Below are 22,974 nucleotides of genomic sequence, written 5' to 3' on the forward strand. Positions count from 1 at the left end.
TTCAATGTATCATATTGCTTGGCTAATGTAGGTGAAAGGAAGAAAAGCATTGCTCCCCTCGCTTCTTGCCTGCTATGCCCTCCCCTCCCTCTGCCCCAATGTAGGTATGAACTGGTATTGCGAAGGATGTTTGGAAAGATTTTAAAAATAACAATAAATAAGGAGGTGAATCTATTACAGAAATCTGACAGTGCTTTTCCAACAGCAGTATTTATTTTATCAGTGAGTACTGAGATCCGAAAAGAGTTTCTTTCATAAGTGAAATCAAAGCCAAAGCAAACAGGGCTTTGGGACTACATCTATATAATCAGTAAACCAGAGGCAATCTTTCTAAGGAACAGAGCTATTTCTGTAAGAATGAGGTGATTATATTGCTTTGTTTTCTAATGGGCTCTAATATATTTGGGAACAGCAGTAGCGTAACCTTTTATGTGACATAAACTTATGTAATGGTAACTCTTACAGTCAAGCATGCAGTAGTTAGATTTAGAATAAAATCTCATGCATTAAGAGCCTTTGAAGAAGAAAAATGGGTGTAAGATCGGTACTAAATACTACGGGAGAATAGTCCAGTTAGATTTATTATGTATAACTTCCTTCTTCTGTCCCTGTGGTAATACGTTGAGGTTTCTAGCCAGGGAAAGCAATTAACTCTCTCCGTGTCATGAACAAGCCAGCTGTATTGTACTGATGAATACCAGTTGTGTAAGTGAATAGACTTTACAGATGATTCACATGTTTGTTAGCTATAGGTTCGTTGAAGGAGCATGATGCAGATTGAATCTATGTCATCGTACTCAGGGTTTTAGCAAGGCAGTAACGGAGAGCAGTGTCAGACTGCTGATGCCAAACTGGAAAGCTTGCAGTTGTCCATGGCTGTGCCATGTTGATGGACTGTGACAGTACAGCTATAATTTACAGTTTGTCTTATGAAATCATCTTTGATGGCAAGAATTTTCCACGTGGGCTTTGTGATGAGCCTTGTTTTTTTCACCACCTTCTCCTCAACATTTAGGAGATTCCCAAAACACCTCAAGCTTTAAGGAAAACTTGGAAGTAGGATGCCTAGGGAGGAATATCATAATTTTCTCATCTTCTGTTGCCTGCAGCAGGATGGGAAGAACCAGTAGTTTTTTATGTTTTGTGTACTGTTTCATTTCTGATGAACTGCCAAGCATGACTGTGTTGAAGTTAAGCAATCTTTTCTTTATTGGGATACATGTTACCATAACCATGCAGCCGTTTATGCCACTGAAAAAGATGAAGCTTGGGTATCCCAATATCTTATCACATTTAGGAATTTTTATTTATTCCTAAATTAGCATTTGGAGTGAACCTTAACGAAACTTCTGATCTGAAAGAAGGGCAGCATGTACAAATGTGATTATTTCCTAACCACATAGTTGTGGGTAATGAATGAATGGAATTAATGAATTTATAATGTGAACTAGTGAACATACTACTTCTAAAAAGGACAGTAAGCAGTTTTTCAGCTGTTTTAAAGGCAAGGCTAATAGGAAAGAGCAAGCTGACACCATCATGGGATTTAGAGCCACACGGGCTTACACCAAATTTCATATTTTTATAAGAAAGAGTTCAAAATGCATCATATTTGAATTGTATGCCTTTTTGAGCTTATCTTTCATCATTTTCTGAATTTAACCCTTACCTGTTGCAGTGTCCTTGGTAATATTGTCAAGAAGATTACTCTGACTATAAGCAAAGATACAGTGTTTCACTATGTAGTCCTGTTCTTGAGTGATACAGCAGTAGTTCGGTATCCCCTGAAATCCCTTGTGTACTCTTATCTTAGAGTAGACAACTTCTCTTGTTGTCAGTTTGCTCCTGCAAAGTTCTGAGAGCCAACTACTCCTGTGGGGCCAGCACCGGCTTATACACAATCAACTCCATTTTAGTTGAAGTGGTCGCATTATAATCAGAAGCAGTGACATCTCACTTACTACTCTTCAGAGTGCTTTATACAGCTTCAGAGGGCATAAAAGTGTTCTTTGCTTTTTTTTTTTTTCTGGTAGACACCAGGTCATTTCCTAAAATGCAGATTTTTTTTTTTTTTCTTGAAGTAGCTGCTGGTATGCCTGAGGTTGTTAAAAATACCTTTGGGTGATGAACTTTTCTGTGTGTCGCAATGCCCATGAGAGGACACCATGAATGTTACTCAGAATCCATGAATGGCGCAGTGATGCTCAAAGACATTGGTCTGCTCTGGATCAGCAGCTGGAGAGCAGGGATGATGACACTCAGCTAAAAGCTATGAATCCTCCTGGCCTAATGGACTGTGAAACTGAGAAGAAGCTTGCTTGCTACGTAGCCTGTCACAATCCAGTTAATTAAAGAGCTGATTGAGCAATGTATTAAAAAAGAAAAGTCTCTACACATACACAGGCACACTACTTAGTAACCTCATTGTGCTGCCGTGTGTTCTAAATACAAGTATCAATATATTTTCAGAGAATAATTAGAAAAAAAAAAAAAAGGCTGAATAATCCAGGGTAAGGCAATCTGGATTCCAGTAAATTCTAAACATCACAGTGTCTGCTGTTATACAAGACGAATCTTGACTTGTTTTTGCTACTTGCTTTGGCATGTTTGAGTGAATGACGAAGATGCTGCTGTTAGCCAAAACCTGTTCCCCCAAATGTTCCATTCTGCTTTTTGTGATTATTTTTTTGATGTGTTCTCTAAACTACATTATCATATGTGAATTCTGACTGAATATTTGAAAAATAATTTATTTGCAACTGTCAGAGATGCCTTATGAATAAATTATCAACTGTCCCTAAGAACTATAGCTGCACACGTTAAAAGAAAAAAAACTATAAGACAATGAACATTTTCTGTTAATGTATTTATCAAATGAATGAAGTCATTCACTTAGGGTTAAGAAAACAACTCCTTTCTGTTACAAGTAATGCATTGTTTTTAATTTCTTCACTGTTAACATGTCAGTGGCAGCTTTCTAACTGATTTAAATGATCTCTCGCAGAAACTTCGGTTTAATAGACAGCTTTTATCCTAGGAGATGTCAAGGCTCTTGAGGGCCATACCCCCAAACCAACCACACAGACATCTAATAATACACCGTAAATTGCCAACCTAATGACGGAAAATACAAGGGAGTAGTGGAACCGCAAGTTTTCAGTTTGCCTGACAGGAGCCAATTCAGTAGAATTGTAAAAGAAAAATTTTCTAACTAGAGGGACACTAGATAGTCTGGACAGCAAGCACAAAAGAGTCTTGTACTGACTTTGATCATATGACTGTGGTATTTTGAGGAATGATGAGAAAAAATACCGTAGCTGAAATACCTTGGCTCCAAAGATTTGGTCACATTAGTGAGGACTCAGGTTGTGAGAAGCTCTATTTTTTATTTTCATTTTTAAGGCAAAAAAGTGTAACATAAAGCAATGAGAATAATCATTTGTATATTGGTGAAAGCATTATCAGGGATGGTAAAAAGGAGCTCATCTTGTGCCTAAGCAATATTTTAATGTCTAGGGCTTAATTTCACCAGAGGGGATTTTAGAAAGCAACCACTTTATGGCTGCTGTGTGGATGCTTTTCTAATGTAGCTGGAAAAGATGTACCAAAAGAGTGCTCATATTGTGATCTTGGTGAATTCTAGTCACTTGCTAGAGTATGTAAGGTAGAAGATTTAAGCCTAAAAGTGATAAAATAAACAGCTGGGGCTTTGGGGTGGAGACAGGAGGTGACTTTATTCGAATATCCTATTGTCCTTCTCAGGAATGTTACATTAGTTCAGACGTGGCCTGTTCTGCTCTGGAAAGTATGACTATTCAAGTGTGATTTGCATGTAAATATGTTTTTTAATGCTTATTTTTGTGTTTAACCTCCTAGTTATACAGTTGTAATCCCTAGAGGGGCAGTTAAATTGATAGAAAGCAGATATGGAATACTGATACTTGTCTTGATCGTAAAATAGGTATATCAGTGTAAAGCACTTTTATGCTGCCCAGAGGAAGAGGTTACATCGTTTTAATGAAGCTCTCAAAGCGATAGTACTTTCTGATGTTATATTTATAGTTATTATATTGCTTACGGATTCCCAGGTGATGCTACGCCAACCCTAATTTACGGAGGCATTTTCAGCTAGCTACTTACTTTTGATGCTAGGGTAACATTTCTCAGCCTTGATGAAATGGAGGTTTTCCTTTGACTTATCTGCTTTTGTTAGGAATTCTTTCCCTGTTTGTAACTGGACAGCAAGTCCGTCCATCTAAGCCTGGAATGGTGAGGGTTGTCTGTTTGCCGCGCTGCCCTGCCTTGGAGGAGATGAATTGCTACCAAGGAGTCCAAGTTGGTAAAGAGGTTTAAGGCTAGCTTAAACATTGGCAGCCAACAACTAGTTTTTTCTTACTCTTCTGACTGAGGGAACCTGAGCTGCTGCCAGCTCGCAGGGAGCTGCTGACTGCTGCTCTGTCTTGCTTTATGGCTCCCTGAAATCTCTTCGTGGAGGGTTGCATTGCACAGTTTGCAAAAACAATCCTGTGCTAAAGGTTAAAAACAAACCAAAAACCAACAACAGCAAACAGGTATTGGTTATGTGAGACATATGCAAAAGACAAAAGACAATAGGAGCAGAGGGGAAAAAAAGAGAAGCAGAGCTGAAGTCCAGTGAGTCTGGCAGCGGAAAGGAGATGAAAATGGGAGAGAACAGAATCAGGGAGAATTCAGAGAGCAAAAAATAAATATAATGAACAAAGAACTGCTAAGTCAGTAGAGTGAAAACAGCATGTGTTTGTTTTTGCATAAGCATAGGGTGACTGAAATTTTAGGACCTCTCTTCTGCTCCACTGTGCTCTGCTATTTTGAAAACTCTGTTTTATTTGATTCCATCAGCTTGTGAATATGCTGTAAGATTTAAAATCTAAAGAACAACAGAGGTTGGTTTCACATATTGAAAAATGTAGATTATTTAGAGTAGAGTTGAATACAGCTGAAATCATGGTTTAGTAATAACTTGTATAAAAGGGGGGCTGGCTGGGGAGACACTCCCCGGCCCCCGTGAATAATGTTTTCTGTTAAGGAATCAAGAATTAGATGTCAGAGCTTTCTGAAAAGCTGTCTTTTTATTCTCAACGTTCCTTTTCTATCTATTCTTCACTATAGAGTGCTTGAAAATTGGAATTAAAGTTGGGAAAATTTGCTTTCCAGCCAGAAAGCAAGTAAATGCAAGACAGTTGCAACTAGAGTAATTGATTCTGATACTTAATAGATTTCCAAATAAATCATCTGATAATGCTCTGGAACACTGCATAGTTGGTTTCATTTTGTTTTGATTTGAATATTATTGTCTTCCATTATTTAAACTGTGAAGCCCCAAACAATGGTTGATGATACCGCTAATGTCCAAATGGATTATTATAAAAAGCACACAAACAGTCATTTGCAACAGCAGATGCAGAGCGCATTGTTTCCAAGATTGCTCATTTGTGGTTATTACAGGACTGACGGTTTAAAAAAGAGTAGGTCCCTTTCCCCTTTTGGGTGAACGGAAACTCCCATTACTATTAACAGGATCTATGCCCTATTTACAGCAGAGATTAATTTGGCTTGATGTAACTTTTGTTGGAGGGGACAAATGGAGACAAGAACCTCTAGTTGTGATTTGGTTTCTATTTGTAATCTATGTTTAAATATTTGGCAATAGGATTCCAAGTGGGACATGAAGAGGGTCAAGTGGTTTGTAAAGTTTATGCAGTACATGTGTAGAAGAGAAACTCTTTCACTGGCTGTGGGTTGGTTGGCTTGGTCATTTTCCCTGCGTTAAAGCTTTTTCTTTTCTTGTTTTTATTTTATTTATTTATTTTTAAACGATCAGAAATTACCTTTACATCCGAAGTGTTCATTTTTCCTGTTTACTATCTCTGTGATGCAGCAAAGTTTTAATTTATTCTTTTCTTTTCTTCCTCTGTGCAGAGTGTACATGCACCAAATGTCTTTTTTATTTCATTTTGCAGTTTAATAAGCCAAATAGTTTAATCCAAAGTGTTTACTTTGGTTTAGTTATATTTCTTATAGAAATAAATTTCATTTTCCTTTGAACAGCCTTTTTTTTTGCCCCAAATTATGATTTGTATGTCAGACAGAGGCAGTACCATCGCGTGTCAAGGCATAACACAACTTGTATTTCTGTCTTGTTTTGGTTGGTATGAGATGACAACTGCTTCTGGTGAAGCAAAAAAAAATCATATCAGGTGCTAAGCAGGTAGCTCCACTGAGGTAAGGTTCTTGTGCTTTGTACTCAGAGTGCACTCAGAGCATTGCTGGGTGTGCTGACACTGATGATAGAACATAACATGCGTATGTTTCCTTTTAAGTTCATGAACACTATTTAGAACTGTAAGGAGTAATCGTGATTCCTGATTAGCTGTAGGGTAGGTGAGTACTGCAGCAGAGAGAGCTCGGTGTAGGTAATAAACACTATTTTGGTAACTGTTAAGGAAACCCTTGAAGCCAGTAGAACAGCACTCACTGAACCAACCTACTCTGTAACGTAACAGTTCTTATGGAAAAGCTGAAGCCCAAATGCCTTTGTTGTTGCAAAGAAGCAGCTTATGTAGATGGAAGCTGGTGATATGTGAATGATCATTATGCTGTGTCAAGTCTCATTTTAAAGACCATAAGTATACCTTTTTAAAAGAAAAACAAACTACTTCACCAATCTGGAGAGAAACATTAATCATGTATTTTTATCACCTCAAAAGACCACTAGAAGATGAGCTCTAATATTTCAAATGTGACACGCAATCTATACTCATGAATCACAATTTGAGTTCCATTACAACTGAGCTGGTATATACCACTGTGTGCTTTATAGATTTTACTCTAACAATATTAAGTAAAAACCCAAAGCTTTTTGTGATGAATACCTAACCTTTTACAAGAATTTGTAAAATTGTGGCCTAAAACAACAACTTTAGCATTGCCCTTCAGGCTTCAATAACAAAGTACTACTGCTGGTTTTGACCTCTCAATATTATTCTCCATAAAGGAAACACATGTGTTAGTAGAAGGTTAATACTGCAAAGGTAAAAGAAAATGTGAAATACTGAACGGATATGTGGAAAATGCACAGAGAAACACTGTGAAAAGAGTTAAATGAGCAAAGTTTGAAGAGAGGGATCTTTTCTTCCTTCTGCTTCTTTTGTTAGGCCCAGTTCTTCTTGGACTCGAGGACTTCTGCTGTAACCCAGTGTTGGTTGTTCTCAGTTCCTCTATTTATAGTTAAGCCATCAATTCAAGTTCTTATTCTCCTTTTGAGAAATTCATATCGGTTGTGGATTTTCTTTTATACCTGGGAATTCTCATATTTGGTGTTACAGTTCAATTCCTCCACCTTTGAGAGTTTTAATCCTCTCGCTTCTCTTTGGGGGAAGAAAGAGGAGGATTGTTGTCCGGTGAATTTGGGGAGGAAGCTGGGGATAGAAGGTAGAAGCACATCAGGTTAATTTTCAAAAGAATTCATTGCTATTTAGATATTATAGATTTATTTTCAGACATCTTTTCGTTCCTCTCCCTTTAATGCCAGAAAAATTATTAGATATGCAAGAATAAAACTCCTCAAAGCTATATTCCAAAAGCCTATTAAAAAGAGTCTGCAAGCAGAACAGTGTGAACACACATCAACACCTGAGTGTTTCCCAAGTGGCTATGGCACTTGGTGGTGTGATAACAAGACGTGTGGGAGGATTTTTCTTGGCTTTTATCTTCTGTATATTGATGCCTCTGACTTTTTAAAATTCATTTCATCAAGTGTCACAGCAACAGAAACAACAGAAATGCAGGAGCGAGGTAGTTCAAGGTGTTTGCAGTGGTATACAAAGTCTTGCCTCCAGGCCATCATTTTTAATTCAGCCCAAGTTGGTAGCAGTTGGAAATCACTCCCAACTGACAGCTGTTTGGTGGCCAGTGTGAAGTGATTTAGTTCATGGTTCCTACTGGACAGACGTCTGTGGTATATAGAAAGCATAAGCAGAGCTGGCATGGGTTTTGCTTTCAAGGCTGGAAAACCTGGGTGTATTTCAACTGCAGCTACTGCTGTTCAGGGAAGTCAAATAGGTTACCTGCATTTAAGCAACTAAGCAATTGAACTAACTCAATATTTGCACAATTAAGGCCCCTCTTCAGAGATTAAATGCTGATGACGTTGTACTAACCCCAATTAGCACTGCTATTGCATCTCCATAAGCACCGTGTGGTGAAGGCTGGGGGAGCCTGTAGCTTGGTGTCTGCATGCGGCTTTGCAGAGGGGTGTGTTAGGATACCACACTGTGGGGTGACCAGCTCATCTGAACCTCACCAACTAAGGAAGTTCTCCAGCTCTGTTATTAGTTACTAGCTTTCTTGAGTGTGAGCGATCAATAACAAGGAGAAGGAGATGTGGGAAAAGTGAGTCTGATTCTTTTTTCTTTTGTGTGAACATGTGTAATACTAGAATTAATCTTTTGAAAGCCATGAATTACTTTATGTAAAATCTGTGCTACTAAGCAGAAAATCTATCTTGCTGAGAAAAAAAAAAAAAAAAGAATTCTTCAGTATAATATCTGGTTTTGTGGGGAAGGAAGGGAGAATATTTTACAGTTTACAGTATCACTTTGGGATATTTAGACAGGCTAGTAAATGATAGGCTTATTCTCCATTGTGAAAACAATAATTTTGAATTTTGGGTTTGCAATAGCAGGAGAGATTGCTCAAGCAAACAGATATGAGGCGAAATTACTGCCATTCCTAAGTCATCCTTATTTATTTATTTATTGTATTGTATTGGGATAATGTAAGGAAAGCTAAAAATGTTCTTAGGCATCTGGCTTGATCTTCTGCCTGTGTGGGACGTGGAAGCAGTGCAGAGTGCTGTTCAGTAATAGTGCTGTTCTGTTCCTGGAGCAGAAGTTTGTTTCACAGACAGCTGGAATACTCACTGATCAGCTCTTCATTTGAATTTGCCTTGTTGTCATGCCATATCTGTTCAGCACTACAACCAGTATTATGTTGTTCAGAGTTCCCACGCCTTAATAATTTTGGCTACCTATGAGTCAGAGTTAGGATTTTCAGTGTTGCTTATTTCTGATACTGATTTATGTGTTTAAAAACTGCATCATTTTGATTTTTAATTAATATATAAAAAAAGTTCATGTTACTTTTTCCAGAGTTTTCATTTAAGAAACAATATTTTTAAATTTTTTATTAAGAGCACGGGAAGGAACCCCTTCATTACTGTGTTGCAGGACTTTTGACTATACCTTAAGAAATAATTTTCCACTAAATTTGCGTTGTTCTTTGTTCTTTAATGCTGGAGTTCAACCAGATCACGTTTGGAGTTGTAAATGAAATTTATCTTTTCTTACTCTAATGTTATGTCATATTATTTATTTAACTGAGCCTGACTGTGACTTTCCTTGGTTCTTCTTCCCTGCAGATATTGATGAGTGTGCTGCCAAGATGCATTACTGTCATGCCAACACTGTGTGTGTTAATTTGCCCGGATCCTATCGTTGTGACTGTGTCAAGGGATATGTCCGAGTAGATGATTTCTCATGTACAGGTGAGCTCTTATGTATATAGCAATAGTGTTATCATACTCTGTGTGCTTTGTGTATTCCTCACTTTCTAATAAGTCCCCAGGCCATACCAGAAGCAATGTACTTGTTGACCCACGGCTGGTGTAATTGACACAAGTGTGATAGATAAAAATGGTATGAGGTACGTTTCTTATGTGTGTGCCCCTTGGGATTAACTGGAGGGTGGCTCAGGAAGCTTTGTGATACCTGCACCTGAGTGCTGTTGTCAACCAGAACATTGTCCCTTCATGTCCTACCTCTTGATTGCATGTGAAGTGGACAGCTGGAGATCAGATCATGTCAGATTCCTAGCACTGATGTGCCCATCACCTTTACTCCAAAGTTTCAGTCCTGCCTCTTCATGGGAGAATAACTCACCCAAACCATTGGACCTGCTTTATTATAGCAAGGACATGAAAAGGGTTCATGCACAGTGAGAAGAAATGATGTTTTATTATGTATAAACCGGTCAATAGATTGAAACTTCAGAAATTAGCTAAGAGGAATTTTTTTGTAGACAAAGCTGAGATAAATATATAAAAGCAAAAGTAAAAATGTATCATTACGTGGTGTGAAAATTGTTGCTCTTAATGCTGAGAATTAATGTCTCCAGGCCTGCTACACGTTATTTAGAAAAGCGAAGTGGTATGTTAGCTTTAGATAACTAATCCAGTGATACTTTTTTTTTTTTTTTTTTTTTTAAATACTTGTCAGCAAAATGAGCTCTAAAAATTCTTAGGGAAAGGCAGATAGGTCTCATTTCCATCTACAGGTTTTTAAGAAACCTTCCCTGGCAATTTTTAGTGAAAATGTGAGAAGTTACTGAAATGCCTTGGTCAACTATACTTAACTGTATAACATCTGTCAGTCACAATCTTCCAGAAAGGCTGATCTCAACATTATTTTCATGGTGCACCTGTCTGGCAAGGAAGGAAAATATCAGACAAATTTATTGAAATGGAAATAAGCAAGCTTGACACAACACCAGGTTTAGAATTGTGTTAGGTGAGCTATTCTCTCAAGTGGAAGGATGGCACAGGAGTATTCAATATGAGAACGATTTCCAGCCCAGAATAATTACGTTGTAATGCTCTTCTTGTCCTTAGGGAAGGTCATAGTAAATGTTGACTTTCATGATGACAGTATGTCTTGGAGCCATGATGGTGTAGTTCATAAAAACTTCAGGAGGTTCTGCTCACCTCTCGAGGGAGGCTGATACTAAATAGTTGCCAGGAAACTGATTCTTAGTTGGCCCAGAGAGTCATTATTTCTGTATACGTTCTGTCTTTGGAGTTTTTCTTGATCTTTTACATGTCAGAAAAGTTTCAGAACTTAAACTTTGTTGTGTGTGACTGCTGTGTGAGGGAGCAGCCTTCAGTGATGGGGAAAGTGTTTTTGATAATTGCCACTTGCTTTTCATATATGCACTACTAATTTTCTAACGTTCCTTTCCTTCTGGCAAGGCAGTGTCATTAGGCATGCAAATCTTTTAGAAAGCAGGTTATTTGTGATTTACAGCAAACCTGTGCATTAGTAAGATGAGTTGCTTTAAAGTAATTGGTGAACATTCTTTTAATGTGCATGCATGCAACCACAAAAAAAAAAAAAAAAAAAAGGACCTGTATAAGAAAGAAATAATGGAAAGAGTGAGATAAATATTTCTTGCAGTTTTTATAATCTTACTGAAATGACTTCCTTTGACATCACAGTTACAAAGTACAGCGAGTATGTAATGTAACTTACAATCTTGGTTCATTGTCTGTTGTATCCATGAATAATAGTATGTTACAAGAACAAATGTATTTCAAATAAGAGTGCAATAGAAGAAAAAAGCAGGTAGCAAATACTTAACTAGTTTCCTCTCATGCTGGCACCATTGTGTAGCAGACATGAGCAAACTGGATTCTAGCTATTACTCCACTTTTAATTTTTTATTCAAAAGAAATGAGAAATTATCTTTTTATTGAACTATGCATTTGGGGACAAATCTGAAAGCTGAGTGAATTAACATTCAGATTGCAGTTGAATATTGTTTATGTGGGATCAGGCTGTAATGGGCTCAAGATTAAGGTTAACAAGTTTCAAATGTAAATGCTTAAGGCATGTGTACTGCTTTGCATGCATTTTACGCTATGTTGACTCAAAAGCAGAAATATTTCCGGAGTAAGAGGTATCATTCTTTGGGAAGACTGACTTTAATTCATCGAGGTACAAAGAGTCCTCGACTTAAGGTGTGGGCTTTTGAGAATATTCTGTATTTCTGGCCAGCCCTATGCCTTCTGGCCCCTTTGCTCTGGTGGCTTTCAGAAGTTGAGAAGCAGTGATTTGTGGAAGGCTTGAGTGAGAAACACTTCTTTTGAACTGAACAGCGTATTTCAATTTGATATTGGGGTTTTTATCTTTTCAAAAAGAAATGAAGTGAAAATTGAAATGCTAGGTCAACTTGAACTGAGCAAAATGAGATGTTTAATTTGCATATTGCTGAATTTTAAATACTTTGTTTCCTGTGTCCTTTTTCAAATTAAACACATTTGTACTGTTTTGCTGTTGATTACACTTTTTTTTTTTCTTCTTCTTCCAAACATTTGTTGAATAATGTTTCTTGGTTCTGATCGTAAGAACTGTTGGGACAGTAGCTTCCTGATGTTATTTGTAAAAAAGATACTCTATTGGAAGCTATGCTGAGTCCTTAGCAAAAGCAGTCACACAGACAAAGTAGTAACAAAAATAATATTCTGAATGAAGTCTACAATTATATTAAAATCTGAAATATGATTTAAAATAAGTAGTGGATATTTTTGTGTATAATCAATTTTAAGTATTGCATAAGCAAAAGGCCTGGTGTGCTGAGGTTTACCCCATGCTATTTTGTGATAGGTTTATCTGCCTAGCAATAGCTCAGACAAGAAAAGTAGATTAATGAAAGAAAGATTTATTTATGGTTTTGTGCTTTCCTATTCCTGGAGGTTGGAGTTGTGAATGTTGTTAGTTAAGTTGTTCAGTGAAAGACGGTTTTATTAAGAGAAGTTACCTTTGAACAGGAAGCTTCTTTTGCTCTCTTCGCATGACACTGACAGGTTGTTTATCTGTTCTCAGGTAAATCACAGTCTTACCCATTCTGAAAATGGCAGCAAGATTTGCTGCTCTGGATATTCTCGTTTACTGCAATCTACCGATTTAAAGCATTTTATTGACTTGCACAGTTTTTTTATTCTTGCTTGTTGAAAAATAAGGTCTCTTGGATTGCTTTTTTCTAACATAGCATTATGGGTGTTTGCTTCAAATGCTTTTTTAAAACATTATAAATTTCATATTAAAAATCCCTTACTCTTTATCTCCGGTGGGCTGCAGCTGTTCTCTGGTATGATTTTGGAAGTGCGTTTGGAGGTCTGTTCTTCTTCAGTTGGAAACAACATATTATTTTTATGCCTCGCTGCCATTGAATCAAGTGAGCAAATGCTGTTTTATCATAATAGGCTTTAAGTTATCCATATAAACTAGATGTGTTGTGGTGACATGAAGAAGAAATGGTGTAGATGGGTCTCATCAGTTTATGCATATTACTGGCATTTTCTGTGAGGATGATAAAAATACCTGGCCTTTAACAGAGAACCATAGAGTGGCCTGGGTTGGAAGGGGTCTCAAGGATCATCTAATTCCAGTTTAACCCTTTCTCAGTCCTCATTTTGTGATAACATTGACAGAACTTGTCTTACCTTTGGCTTCTCTAAGCAAGAGTCACTAAAACATTACTTGAAAAAGACAAGCCTTTATCTACCATGGAAACAGCAAATATTTTGAAAATAATTTACTCTGCATTTTCATCCTATGGAAAAATTGATGTTATATAGAAACATATTGTTTAGATAAAAAAAAAAAAACAACACAAACAACAACTTAGAATTCAAATATTTGTTAATCTGTAGTTTATATGTTAATTTGATTTACAGTATGGATAGGCAAAAGAAAGTAGGAAAACCTAATGGTTTGGAAGGATTGTCTCATAAGTCCCTTTTGGTACTTTCTGGAGGAATGTTCAGTTTTGAATACAATGCCCTTTCAGAACAAGCCTTTGTGCAGTATGTTGGCTGTGAACATGCAAGCATATATAGCAATCTTTCCAATGTAGCATATTTGAAGGATTGTGCCTAAAGCATAGACAGATGTGGAGTTCTGCAAAATCTAAATTTCAAGGGGAAAAAAACAGCAGCTCCCTTCTCCTGCTCTTTCTTCTTCCACTCCCCCATCCAAGAAAAGCAACTCAACTGCGGAAATTTCCTGCAATTGTTAGAGCAAAAATTGTTCAAATTGTTTGCTATCACTGAAATTGATGCCTTGAGATTTTTGTTGCTGGAATTTACCTGTCAGGTTCAAGATGGTGTATTTGACCCCATAATAATACTAATAATGCAGCAAGCATCACAGTGGCAAAGTGGCAATCTCAAAGGGCAGGCTCCTGGCCTCTCATCCAGAACCATGGTTTGTGTTTGAAAAAGACCTGAATAGAAGCTTTTAGGCGGCCAATTGATAATATAGTCACTTTTGGAAAGAAAGTGCTGTTACTGCAATCTAATCTACTGACCCTCTTTTCTACCTCCTCCTTTTTGGTGAACTAAATTAGCATTCAAGAAAGAAACGCTAATATTTTGTTGTGACATTTGGATTTTCCAAGTATTGAGTGGGGTCTAGCATGGTCAAAGATCAGTAAATAAATGTTACCACTATTCAGATGATGGACAGAATAGACATGTCTGCTAGCTGAAAACGTGAAATCTGGGTCATTAGGCAGTCAAGATAGATCTGTAGTGGGATTGTTTTCAGGCACGTTCAGGGGAAGTGATGTTGCAACATCCTCTTCAGATGTTGCTGTTCTAAAGTATATCAGTGGTGGATATCTAACCTAGCATGACATACATGTAATTTTAAATGAAACATTATGAAAAACATGAATTGAGTTTAGGTCATAGTCATGTATCACCATTTACAGACTAGGTAGCAGATGTTCAGCACAGTGGATACTGCTGGGGGTAAGGACCTCAATAAGATCTGGACCCTCCTGATTTTGTCTGATGCTAATGTATTAATTTGTACTGCTCTGAAGCATTCCCTGTTTTGGAGTCCACTCTGTCCTCTACATGCTGAGGACAGCTCATTGTCCTGTGAGCTTGATTTGCGTGCTTGTTGTCTTGCTGCAGCTATCATCAGGACAATACTTGTGCATTTGGAAAATGGTTTTAAGTAACCCTGAACGGATGTTTCTGTGATTGTATTAACTCAGCAGGCACAAAACACTCTGATGCCAGTCTCTTCTTTCCTGAGGTCCTTATGTGTCAAGTGCTAAAAGGCAGGACAGGAATTAGCTCTCAGTGTTAAGCAGTACTCTTTTGTTTGAACTGCAGTCAATAGCATCTCTGTTCCCAGAACTGTGAAGGAAAATGCTTAGTTTCATGTGCCTTGAAATGCTGTAGCAGCTGTTTCAAGCCCCAAAGAGGGCTATTGGCCAAGTTCAGCTGCAGGTAATCTATGTACCCTTGGGTATTGCCTGCATCAGAGAACATTTCTTTGCTCTGCAGGACAAGTCAACAGATGACTAGAAGAGCACTGAGTCAATCCAGCAAAACAAAAGCAGAGTGAATCAGTGTCAGATGACTGACACTCGCACAGGTCTTGACTCAGAACCCATTAACTCAATGGAAGGCTTTCAGTTGCTTTAATTTTGGCTTTAGATAAGTCCCATAGAGAGATAACTAGTGTGCTCTTGCCACAGGGAAGCTCTATTGATAATAATACTAAACGGGATAATTCTTTTGTACTGTCAGAAAATGCTGTATTAACGTGGATAAGGTAGCTTTTCAGTGCATCCCTGGATGGCTGATAAGTATTTAATTGCTGTTTTGGAAAAGAGGTAGTTGAGGTAAGGAGAAGTGGAGCATCTAACCGAAATTCACGGTGGCACAAATGTGACACAGGAAGCTTTGAAGATTCTAATAAATGGGATCTGAAAAATGAGGTGTGGGAAAAACAGACATACCAACAAGGATCAGTATTTTCACAGGAAACAAAAGCGATTAGTTGAAGCACAATGTGCATAGGCCTTGAGTAACCATGTGACCTTAATGTTGTAAATCTTCTTCTTTCCATGAAGTTCTGTAACATCTTTTGTTACTTAGGAATTGAATTATTCACCTGTCCTCTAGTTTTTAAATGCTGTGTTACGTTCTGTTGTTCCTGACTTCACCTTCATTTAGTAGATTTAACTGCAACATTTTTTACATTCCTTCCTTTAAAAAATGCCATTGGGGAACTGCATATTATTTGCTTCGAAGTGCTTTCAATCTGGGAAAAAATGCGCTCAAAATGTAATATTTATAGTGATTTAAATTCCTCACTGGTAAATAGTTTAATTAAACATCTTTGTGCTTTCTTGTGCTTGAGGCATGGATGTGTTGCTAATTTGTCCAGAATAGTTGGTAATCCTTTCAAGTCCTTCTGACACATTGATTTTCTCTAACTTTATTAATAGTAAAATTAATTAAACAGCTGACCACAAGTCATGCTGATAGTTGTATTTCTGGACTTAGGGATAATTAGCATTTTTACATGATTTCTTAGGTGCAGCCTTTGGTGCTGGTGCATATGCTATAATTTAGTATTTCAAATTGCATGTGCATGCTCAGTGGCTTAAAAATCATGATTTTGATTTAATACTCATTCAAGACTCATAAATGAAGCTGCCTATCTAAAGAACAAGTAAGGGTAATTTTTTCCATGTCACCAGTCAGCATTTGTCCTGAGCTTCTTTATGAAGGATTTATTCTTGGTTCAACGGGACTAAATCTATTTCTGTGGTCTGTGAGTTCTTGATCTCTATCCTAAACCTAGCAATTACTACAAACGGTTCATGAGGTGAGAGCTGGAATGTAGAGTCACCACACCAATGTATTAGTGGGAACATGCTGTCTTGAAAACATGCAGAGGATGCTGGATCAGTGTCAGCGGACGGAAGCAAAAAGCTCTCATGTTTTAGTCGTCCACTTCCACAGTAGATGTTGATGCCTTCAGGAGTGTCACTTGATTTTGGGAAAGATGTTATTCAATCAAATTCTGATCTTTTTGGACCTCTAACAGCCCGGGCTTGTCATCTCATCTGTTCAAACAAGAATACGTTCCCCAACACCGTATCCTGTTTCTAGAAACCATTCAGTTGCACTCCCTTACCAAATTATGGAAATAACCGAATCATGGAAAGGACATCCGGTTCACCACCCTGCCTCGAGGCAGGATCGGTGGTACCTAAAACATCCTTAGTCTCACCCGTTCTTACAGGAGAGGAAAAAACAAACAAGCAAACAAAAAAACAACCACAGAACAGAACAGGGAATTCCTTAACATTTTTCTCTCTCCGCTGTACTTAGCCATTTGGAAAGGCTTGCTTAATGGCTAACTTAAATCTCCCTTGACACAATTTAAGCCCGTCACCTTCTGTCATATTCTCAATGAATGTGGAGAATGCTTTGACCTTTCTATTTGCAGTCCTTGTTAATATTTAAAACCTCTTTTCATGAATGTGCTTTACTCTTCCCATCTTTAACCTAAAATAACCTATTTTTAGGTTTATGGCCAAGCAGTGCAATGGCCAAGTGCAATATGGCCAAGTATTCCAAGTTTTTATCCTAACTTCATGTTTTCCCCTTGGAAAGATCTGCTCTGCCCCTACCCCCCTCTCTCCACAGCATCCTTCTGGTGTATTAAAGAAGTTTAGAAGTTTTTTGTTTGTTCGTTTTTTTTTTTTTTTTTTTTTTTTTTTGCGTTCAGCTGCAAGATGGTGTGTGTGTAAAGGAAGAAGCTCTGAAGCATGATCCCAAGTAAGATGCATGGTGTGTATATGGTCAGCAATTCAGATGGGCAAATGTGGCCTAACCCACCAATACCAATTATCAGATTCCCAGGCGTTGTCCATATCTACTGCCAAAGGCTCGTTAGCTAGGCAAAACACTGACCATGCTAGATGGTAATTTTCTATTTTAATTGCTATATCCTTCTTTTTTTTTTTTTCTGCTTAAACAGATTGCTTGAGTAGATGAAGATGAAATTTTACGTGGATGACTAATGGCTAGACAGAGATTGTGTATGGTGTTTCTTGTGCTACATGAATGGGTTATATGGCTGGTCTATTTGCAGTAGTAATGACTAACATGCTACTGTCCGGAAATCTTACAGAAAAAAAGGCTCAAGTGGTCTTCCAGTATGCTTACGTATATGTTGTGTGTGGCATTTGTGGTCTGGTGTGACCAAAAGCTGTGTAGTGTATGGCACTTACATATACATCTCTTCCAGAGAAATCCCACACTGAGGAAGCGGAGCCCTTCCTTGGTGGAGTGTGGGAGTGCCAAATTCCTACCACTTTGATTTAAGAAAGATTTAAGAAATGATGGAAATGATCAGGGATGCCATTGCTAGAGTCCTAGAAGGACCAGGGACTTGCAGTCTATTAACTTGGTTTTGACAGATGTATGACTTGGTGGTTTCCTTCTGAAAGGTAGTGTGCCATGGTAGATGAGACTAGGCTGCCAAGGAACAACTGGCATATTCATGAAATGTGCAGCATGTAGCAGATCTGCAATTGTATCTTGTATTTGCTGCTTGGATTTAATGTTTTCAGAATAAGGCCTTTATTTCTGAAACAAAGGAATTACGAGAAGCTTGTTAAGTTTAACAGAATTTTCCATGAAGCACATAGTGCTTATGTCTGATAATTTTTTTTTGGCAGTGAGAAATATGTATGACAAAGGTTCTTCCGTGTTGTTGTTTTGTTTTTTGTTTTTTTTTTTTCCTTTTTACTCTAAGTGTATATTTTACACTCAGAAATATTTCATTAACATTTCTTGCTTCAGTATGGTATCATTTTTGACCTGTGCTGAATATTTTATAGACGTGTGGATATTGATTGGGAAAAGTTAATATTTTATTAACAACCATTGATTTTTGAGTATCAATTACTGTATACAAGTGATCAAAGAATTGCCTTCTGAGCAATCTTAGATACTGAAGAGACCTTAGGACCCTGGTTCAATGATGGCTGTGTTCTTTGTTTGAAGTGGCTGGGGTTGTGTAAGCCCTGTTTAGGCATGTGTTGTGAATTATCCAGCTCTTGCTTTTCTAGTTCTGTGGATTCCCAGATAACACATATAAATAAAATAGTAATAATTAAATAAAATAGTAATAATAAAAATTCAGCAGAAATGTGTTTATGGGGGAGTAGTGGATGGGGCAGAGTTTCTCTTGCTCTGAAGGTGTGCAATGTGGTCTGTCCTTTGGGGTGGTTTGGTACTGCTTCTGGAACACCTTTATTGTTCTGTGCATCAGCAAAAATATTGAAATAGGTAATTAGTATGGGTAATGTTAAGAGGTGAATTCTAGTATGTCTTTTAACCTCAATAACTTAAATAAATTCCTGTGTTTGTAAACTTGAATGAATAACCATAGTTCTGGTAACGTTGCCTTTCTGAATGGTTGGTAAAATAATTTTAAGGACTGTGGAGGAGCTGCCACTGGCAAGCAGACTTTCTTGGTCCTTAAGACATGAAGCCTTTGGGAATAGCACAGAGGGAGTGGGAAAGAGATGCTTTGATGTCTCACTTTGTAGTTAATATTTTCATTCTTTCTACTTCAGGCTTTTTGCCTCATAGTATGAAAATACTCAGTTCAGTTACATGATTGCTTGCAGTAATTGCTCAAATTGGGGATCTGTTAACTGCCTCAGGAATAACTTTCATTGTTCACTGTCAGAGAAGTGGGACAGAGTTAAACAAATGAATGGACCAGCCTCGCTAGTCATTCGATTAGTTTATTGCTAGTGCTTGGATTGTTTTCTTTTCACAGTTAACAAATGAAGTTCATTTTTAGAAAATATCATTTAGGTGTTTTGGGGAAGGCTTTCCTGCCATGGCAGATGATAGCAGAAAGGGCTCTGAAGCAAAGTATAAGGGTGAAACAGAGTAAGAGCTTAATGATCTGTAAGAGTAAAATACTTTTTCTTATTTATTTATAGTGAAGAAAAGTTTCCAAGCTACAAAACATCTTCAGGATTCTAGGGATTTGATTTAGACTCCTTTGTGCTTCTCATAATGGAAGGTCCTATTCTGAAAAAAATAATGTATATAAACATTCATAATGCTGAACTATTGAATAATGTTTGTCCTTTTTGCTAGTTTTTGGTTTGTCTTTTTTTTTTTTTTCTTCTTCTAAAATAGCACAGATGTTTTCATTGGTATGTGGAATATCTGGCATAGCAAATTCCTCTTCAAGCAGTAAATTAAGAATGTACATATTTATGCACATATGCAGTCCGCAAAGGGACGAAGGAATCCACTGAGTTTTTGGAGCCTTGCTTTCAGATGGATTCCTTGGTATCTATCCAGTCCTGAACTGCATCCCATATTTTACTTAGGCTATAAGTGTGGCTTTGCAATAAAGCAAAGACATCCCAACTGTAATCACATTCCACCACAACATAAAATGTCATTGTCTTTATTGCATGTGCTAGCAGTATCTACTCAGTACAGAGCTATATAAATGTTTTGCCCTTTTACCTCACTTCATACATACTTCTAAGAATTACACAAATCCTATAATGCATTATGCAAAATCGTAGAAACACAGAATCGTAGAATGGCTTGAGTTGGAAGGGACCTTAAAGACCACCTGGTTCCACCCCCCAGCTATGGGCAGGGATGCCACCCCTAGATCAGGTTGCACATCCAGCCTGGCTTTTAACACCTCCAGGGATGGGGCAACCACAGCTTCTCTGGGCAACCTGTTCCAGGGCCTCACCACCCTCTCAGTGAAGAATTTCCTCTTAACATCTAATCTAAATCTCCTGCCTTTTAGTTTGAAACCATTCCCCCCTGCCCTGTCATTATCTGCCCAAGTAAAAAGTTGCTCTCTATTTTTTTATAAACCCTCTTAAAGTACCAAAAAGCTGCAGTGAGGTCTCTGTGGAGCCTTCTTTTCTTCAGGCTGAACAGCCCCAGCTCTCTGAGTCTTCAATTACAAGAGATGAATGGAAAAGGTAAACAGTGGTCTTGTATGGTTTTACAGTGTCCAGATGTGCTTCTCAATAGAAATGGGGAGAGAAAGAAGATAGACTCCATCTGATCTTGCTATAATTCATACATCCTTTTCGTCTAAGTAGGCCCTTTTACTCATTATTTCACTGCATCTTCAGTACTCTCTAGTTTTGGGACCAAGAGCTTGCACATGTAGAGATCTTCAGTTGAAATGTCTTGGAGGTTTTCTGTGACCTAGTGGAGCAGATAGATGGCACCCATGCCTGAGCCCCACTCTGTGAGAGGCTGCACACTACCAGCTCCCAAGGCACAGGCGGGCTAACAGGATATGTCAGATTGTTGTCAACAGTGCAGGAAACTTCAATATTTTCAGATCATGACAAAATCCTAGAGCTGATCATATGATCTGAGCGTGGACTAGATTGCGGCTCTTGAGGAAGAGTGCACTGTGCTATGGATGACATCTTTGATTACTAGTAAGGCCTCCAGCTTGAGGTTCAATCTTAGGCATGAGGGTTCTTTCTTTCTCTCTAGCTTAATGCATTAAGAGCATGCTAATTTCCCTGTTTCTCTGCCTGGCATGCTAACGTCACTTACAACTATCTTTTGATCACTTCACACTTAAGAAATGAGGCTTATTTTAGTTTCTGGTGAAGATTCAAATTCACAGTCCAAGTGACTTCTCTGCCCAGATTTGGGCTCTGTTGTAAGCTGATGCAAAATATATATGGCATCTGATGATGAAGGCTTCTCTGTATTTTTGTGTGTTGCTGCTGTTAGACTTGAGCCTCTGACTGGGCTTATTAAAATGAAAAAGTTACAGATGAAAATAACAACAGTTACGTTCTTAGCTGATGTTTAATGTGTGACAGTAACAGAAATTGTACATCTTGCAGAATCGTTTGCTTAGGGCACTAGTGAGAGTGAAATGTATAAACATACATACGTCTTTCATGGTTGATGCTTTCAGAAGACACTGAAAGGACCTTTTTTAAGGGCAACTGAGCAGCGTTCCAACTGGTATTGCTAAAATGTATGACCAATTCTCAGTGATTGAGTACCCACAGCTGAACATTATTGATGATACTTGTAAAGGCAGCAGTGGGTTTCTTTATTGCACAGAGACTGAAGAAGTTGTGTAAAAAGTCAGCTGGAAAGACTTAACTCAAGGCATTAATTGAATTGGAAATGTAACTTCTTTTAAAGGAACATTAGAAACAAAAAGCAATAATGAGATAGGAGAATTTAACACTCCTTTAATATTCTGATATGTAATCTATGCAGACTCCTTTCCCAAGGAGCCAGCTTTTTTGCATGTTTTATAAACAAATAGTCAAATAAGCATTTTTGACTTGGAATGAACTCAATGCAAAAATAAGTAGTTTTTTTTACATGGCTAAATACTCAAGTAGAAATCAACGCTGAGGTTGCTAAAAGTGAGGTTACCTAGCAATCTGAAAAATCCCAAAGATGGGTTTATAGCTTGTAGAAATCAAATTATATATGTTTATTCAGGTCTGCTGTCAAACTGGACTTAGAATAAGTCTTTCTTTAAGTCACTGCTGCTTTTGATTTGGTGCTCTGAGATTGTTGATTTATTAAAAATCATCTGTGCCATTAGACTGCCTGTCAGGATCCATAAATTGGATTGGGAACCAAGGACAGTTATTACTCTATGTGGATTTTGGTTTTGTGTTGGAGAAAAGAGGCTAATGAATTCACTGACAAAATGATTTCTTACTTCTTTAGAAATATGAAGCCCTCACCTGATATTTTTTCAGAAGTCCTTAGAGATATTTGTTTTCCTTATGTTATTTCAATGGGTTAACTGCCTTTATGGTCCAAATTTCTGTTCCAGTGGAAAGTTTACTGTGCTTAACACAGTTAGAGATGTTGAGATTAAAACAGATTAGCGAAGTACGGTGAACTTGAAAAACTAATGCTGCATGAAGGTTAAGTGCTTATTGTGCTTGGTGTATGAGTACATTCAGACAGCTCTTGAAGGATGTTAACAGATCAATTTTGAATCCTGTGCTGTAGATTGTCCCAGTTATATAGGTTTTCCAGCAACAGATGGTATAAGAATAAATCACTATTAAAATGAAAAAGCTTTTATTCTTGTCTTATTAGCATAGTGCAGCTCTTAACAGATCATGATCTGCGTACTAAATAAAAGCAACATGTAGATATGTCTCATAGAAACCGAGGATAAGACTTAACTACTTATCAGAAAGATTCTGTAAGGTGCTGAGCTGCTGATTGCTACTGGATTGCTTCTGCAGGCATGTGTTGGCTCTCCAGTCAGA

General features: G+C 37.7%; 1 protein-coding gene across 4 annotated transcripts in view; it reads left to right on the forward strand.

Moving 5' to 3' along the window:
* NELL1 (neural EGFL like 1) overlaps positions 1-22,974 on the forward strand; it is a 284,792-nt gene that overhangs the window by 135,333 nt on the left and 126,485 nt on the right. For all 4 annotated transcript variants that reach the window (XM_013102879.5, XM_027458303.3, XM_027458304.3 and 1 more), the window contains exon 13: positions 9,458-9,583. In XM_013102879.5, the coding sequence (XP_012958333.2) occupies positions 9,458-9,583 (126 nt within the window). The remainder of the gene's footprint in view (positions 1-9,457; positions 9,584-22,974) is intronic.

The sequence above is a fragment of the Anas platyrhynchos genome, chromosome 5 (assembly GCF_047663525.1).
Source record: "Anas platyrhynchos isolate ZD024472 breed Pekin duck chromosome 5, IASCAAS_PekinDuck_T2T, whole genome shotgun sequence".
Taxonomy (NCBI): domain Eukaryota; kingdom Metazoa; phylum Chordata; class Aves; order Anseriformes; family Anatidae; genus Anas; species Anas platyrhynchos.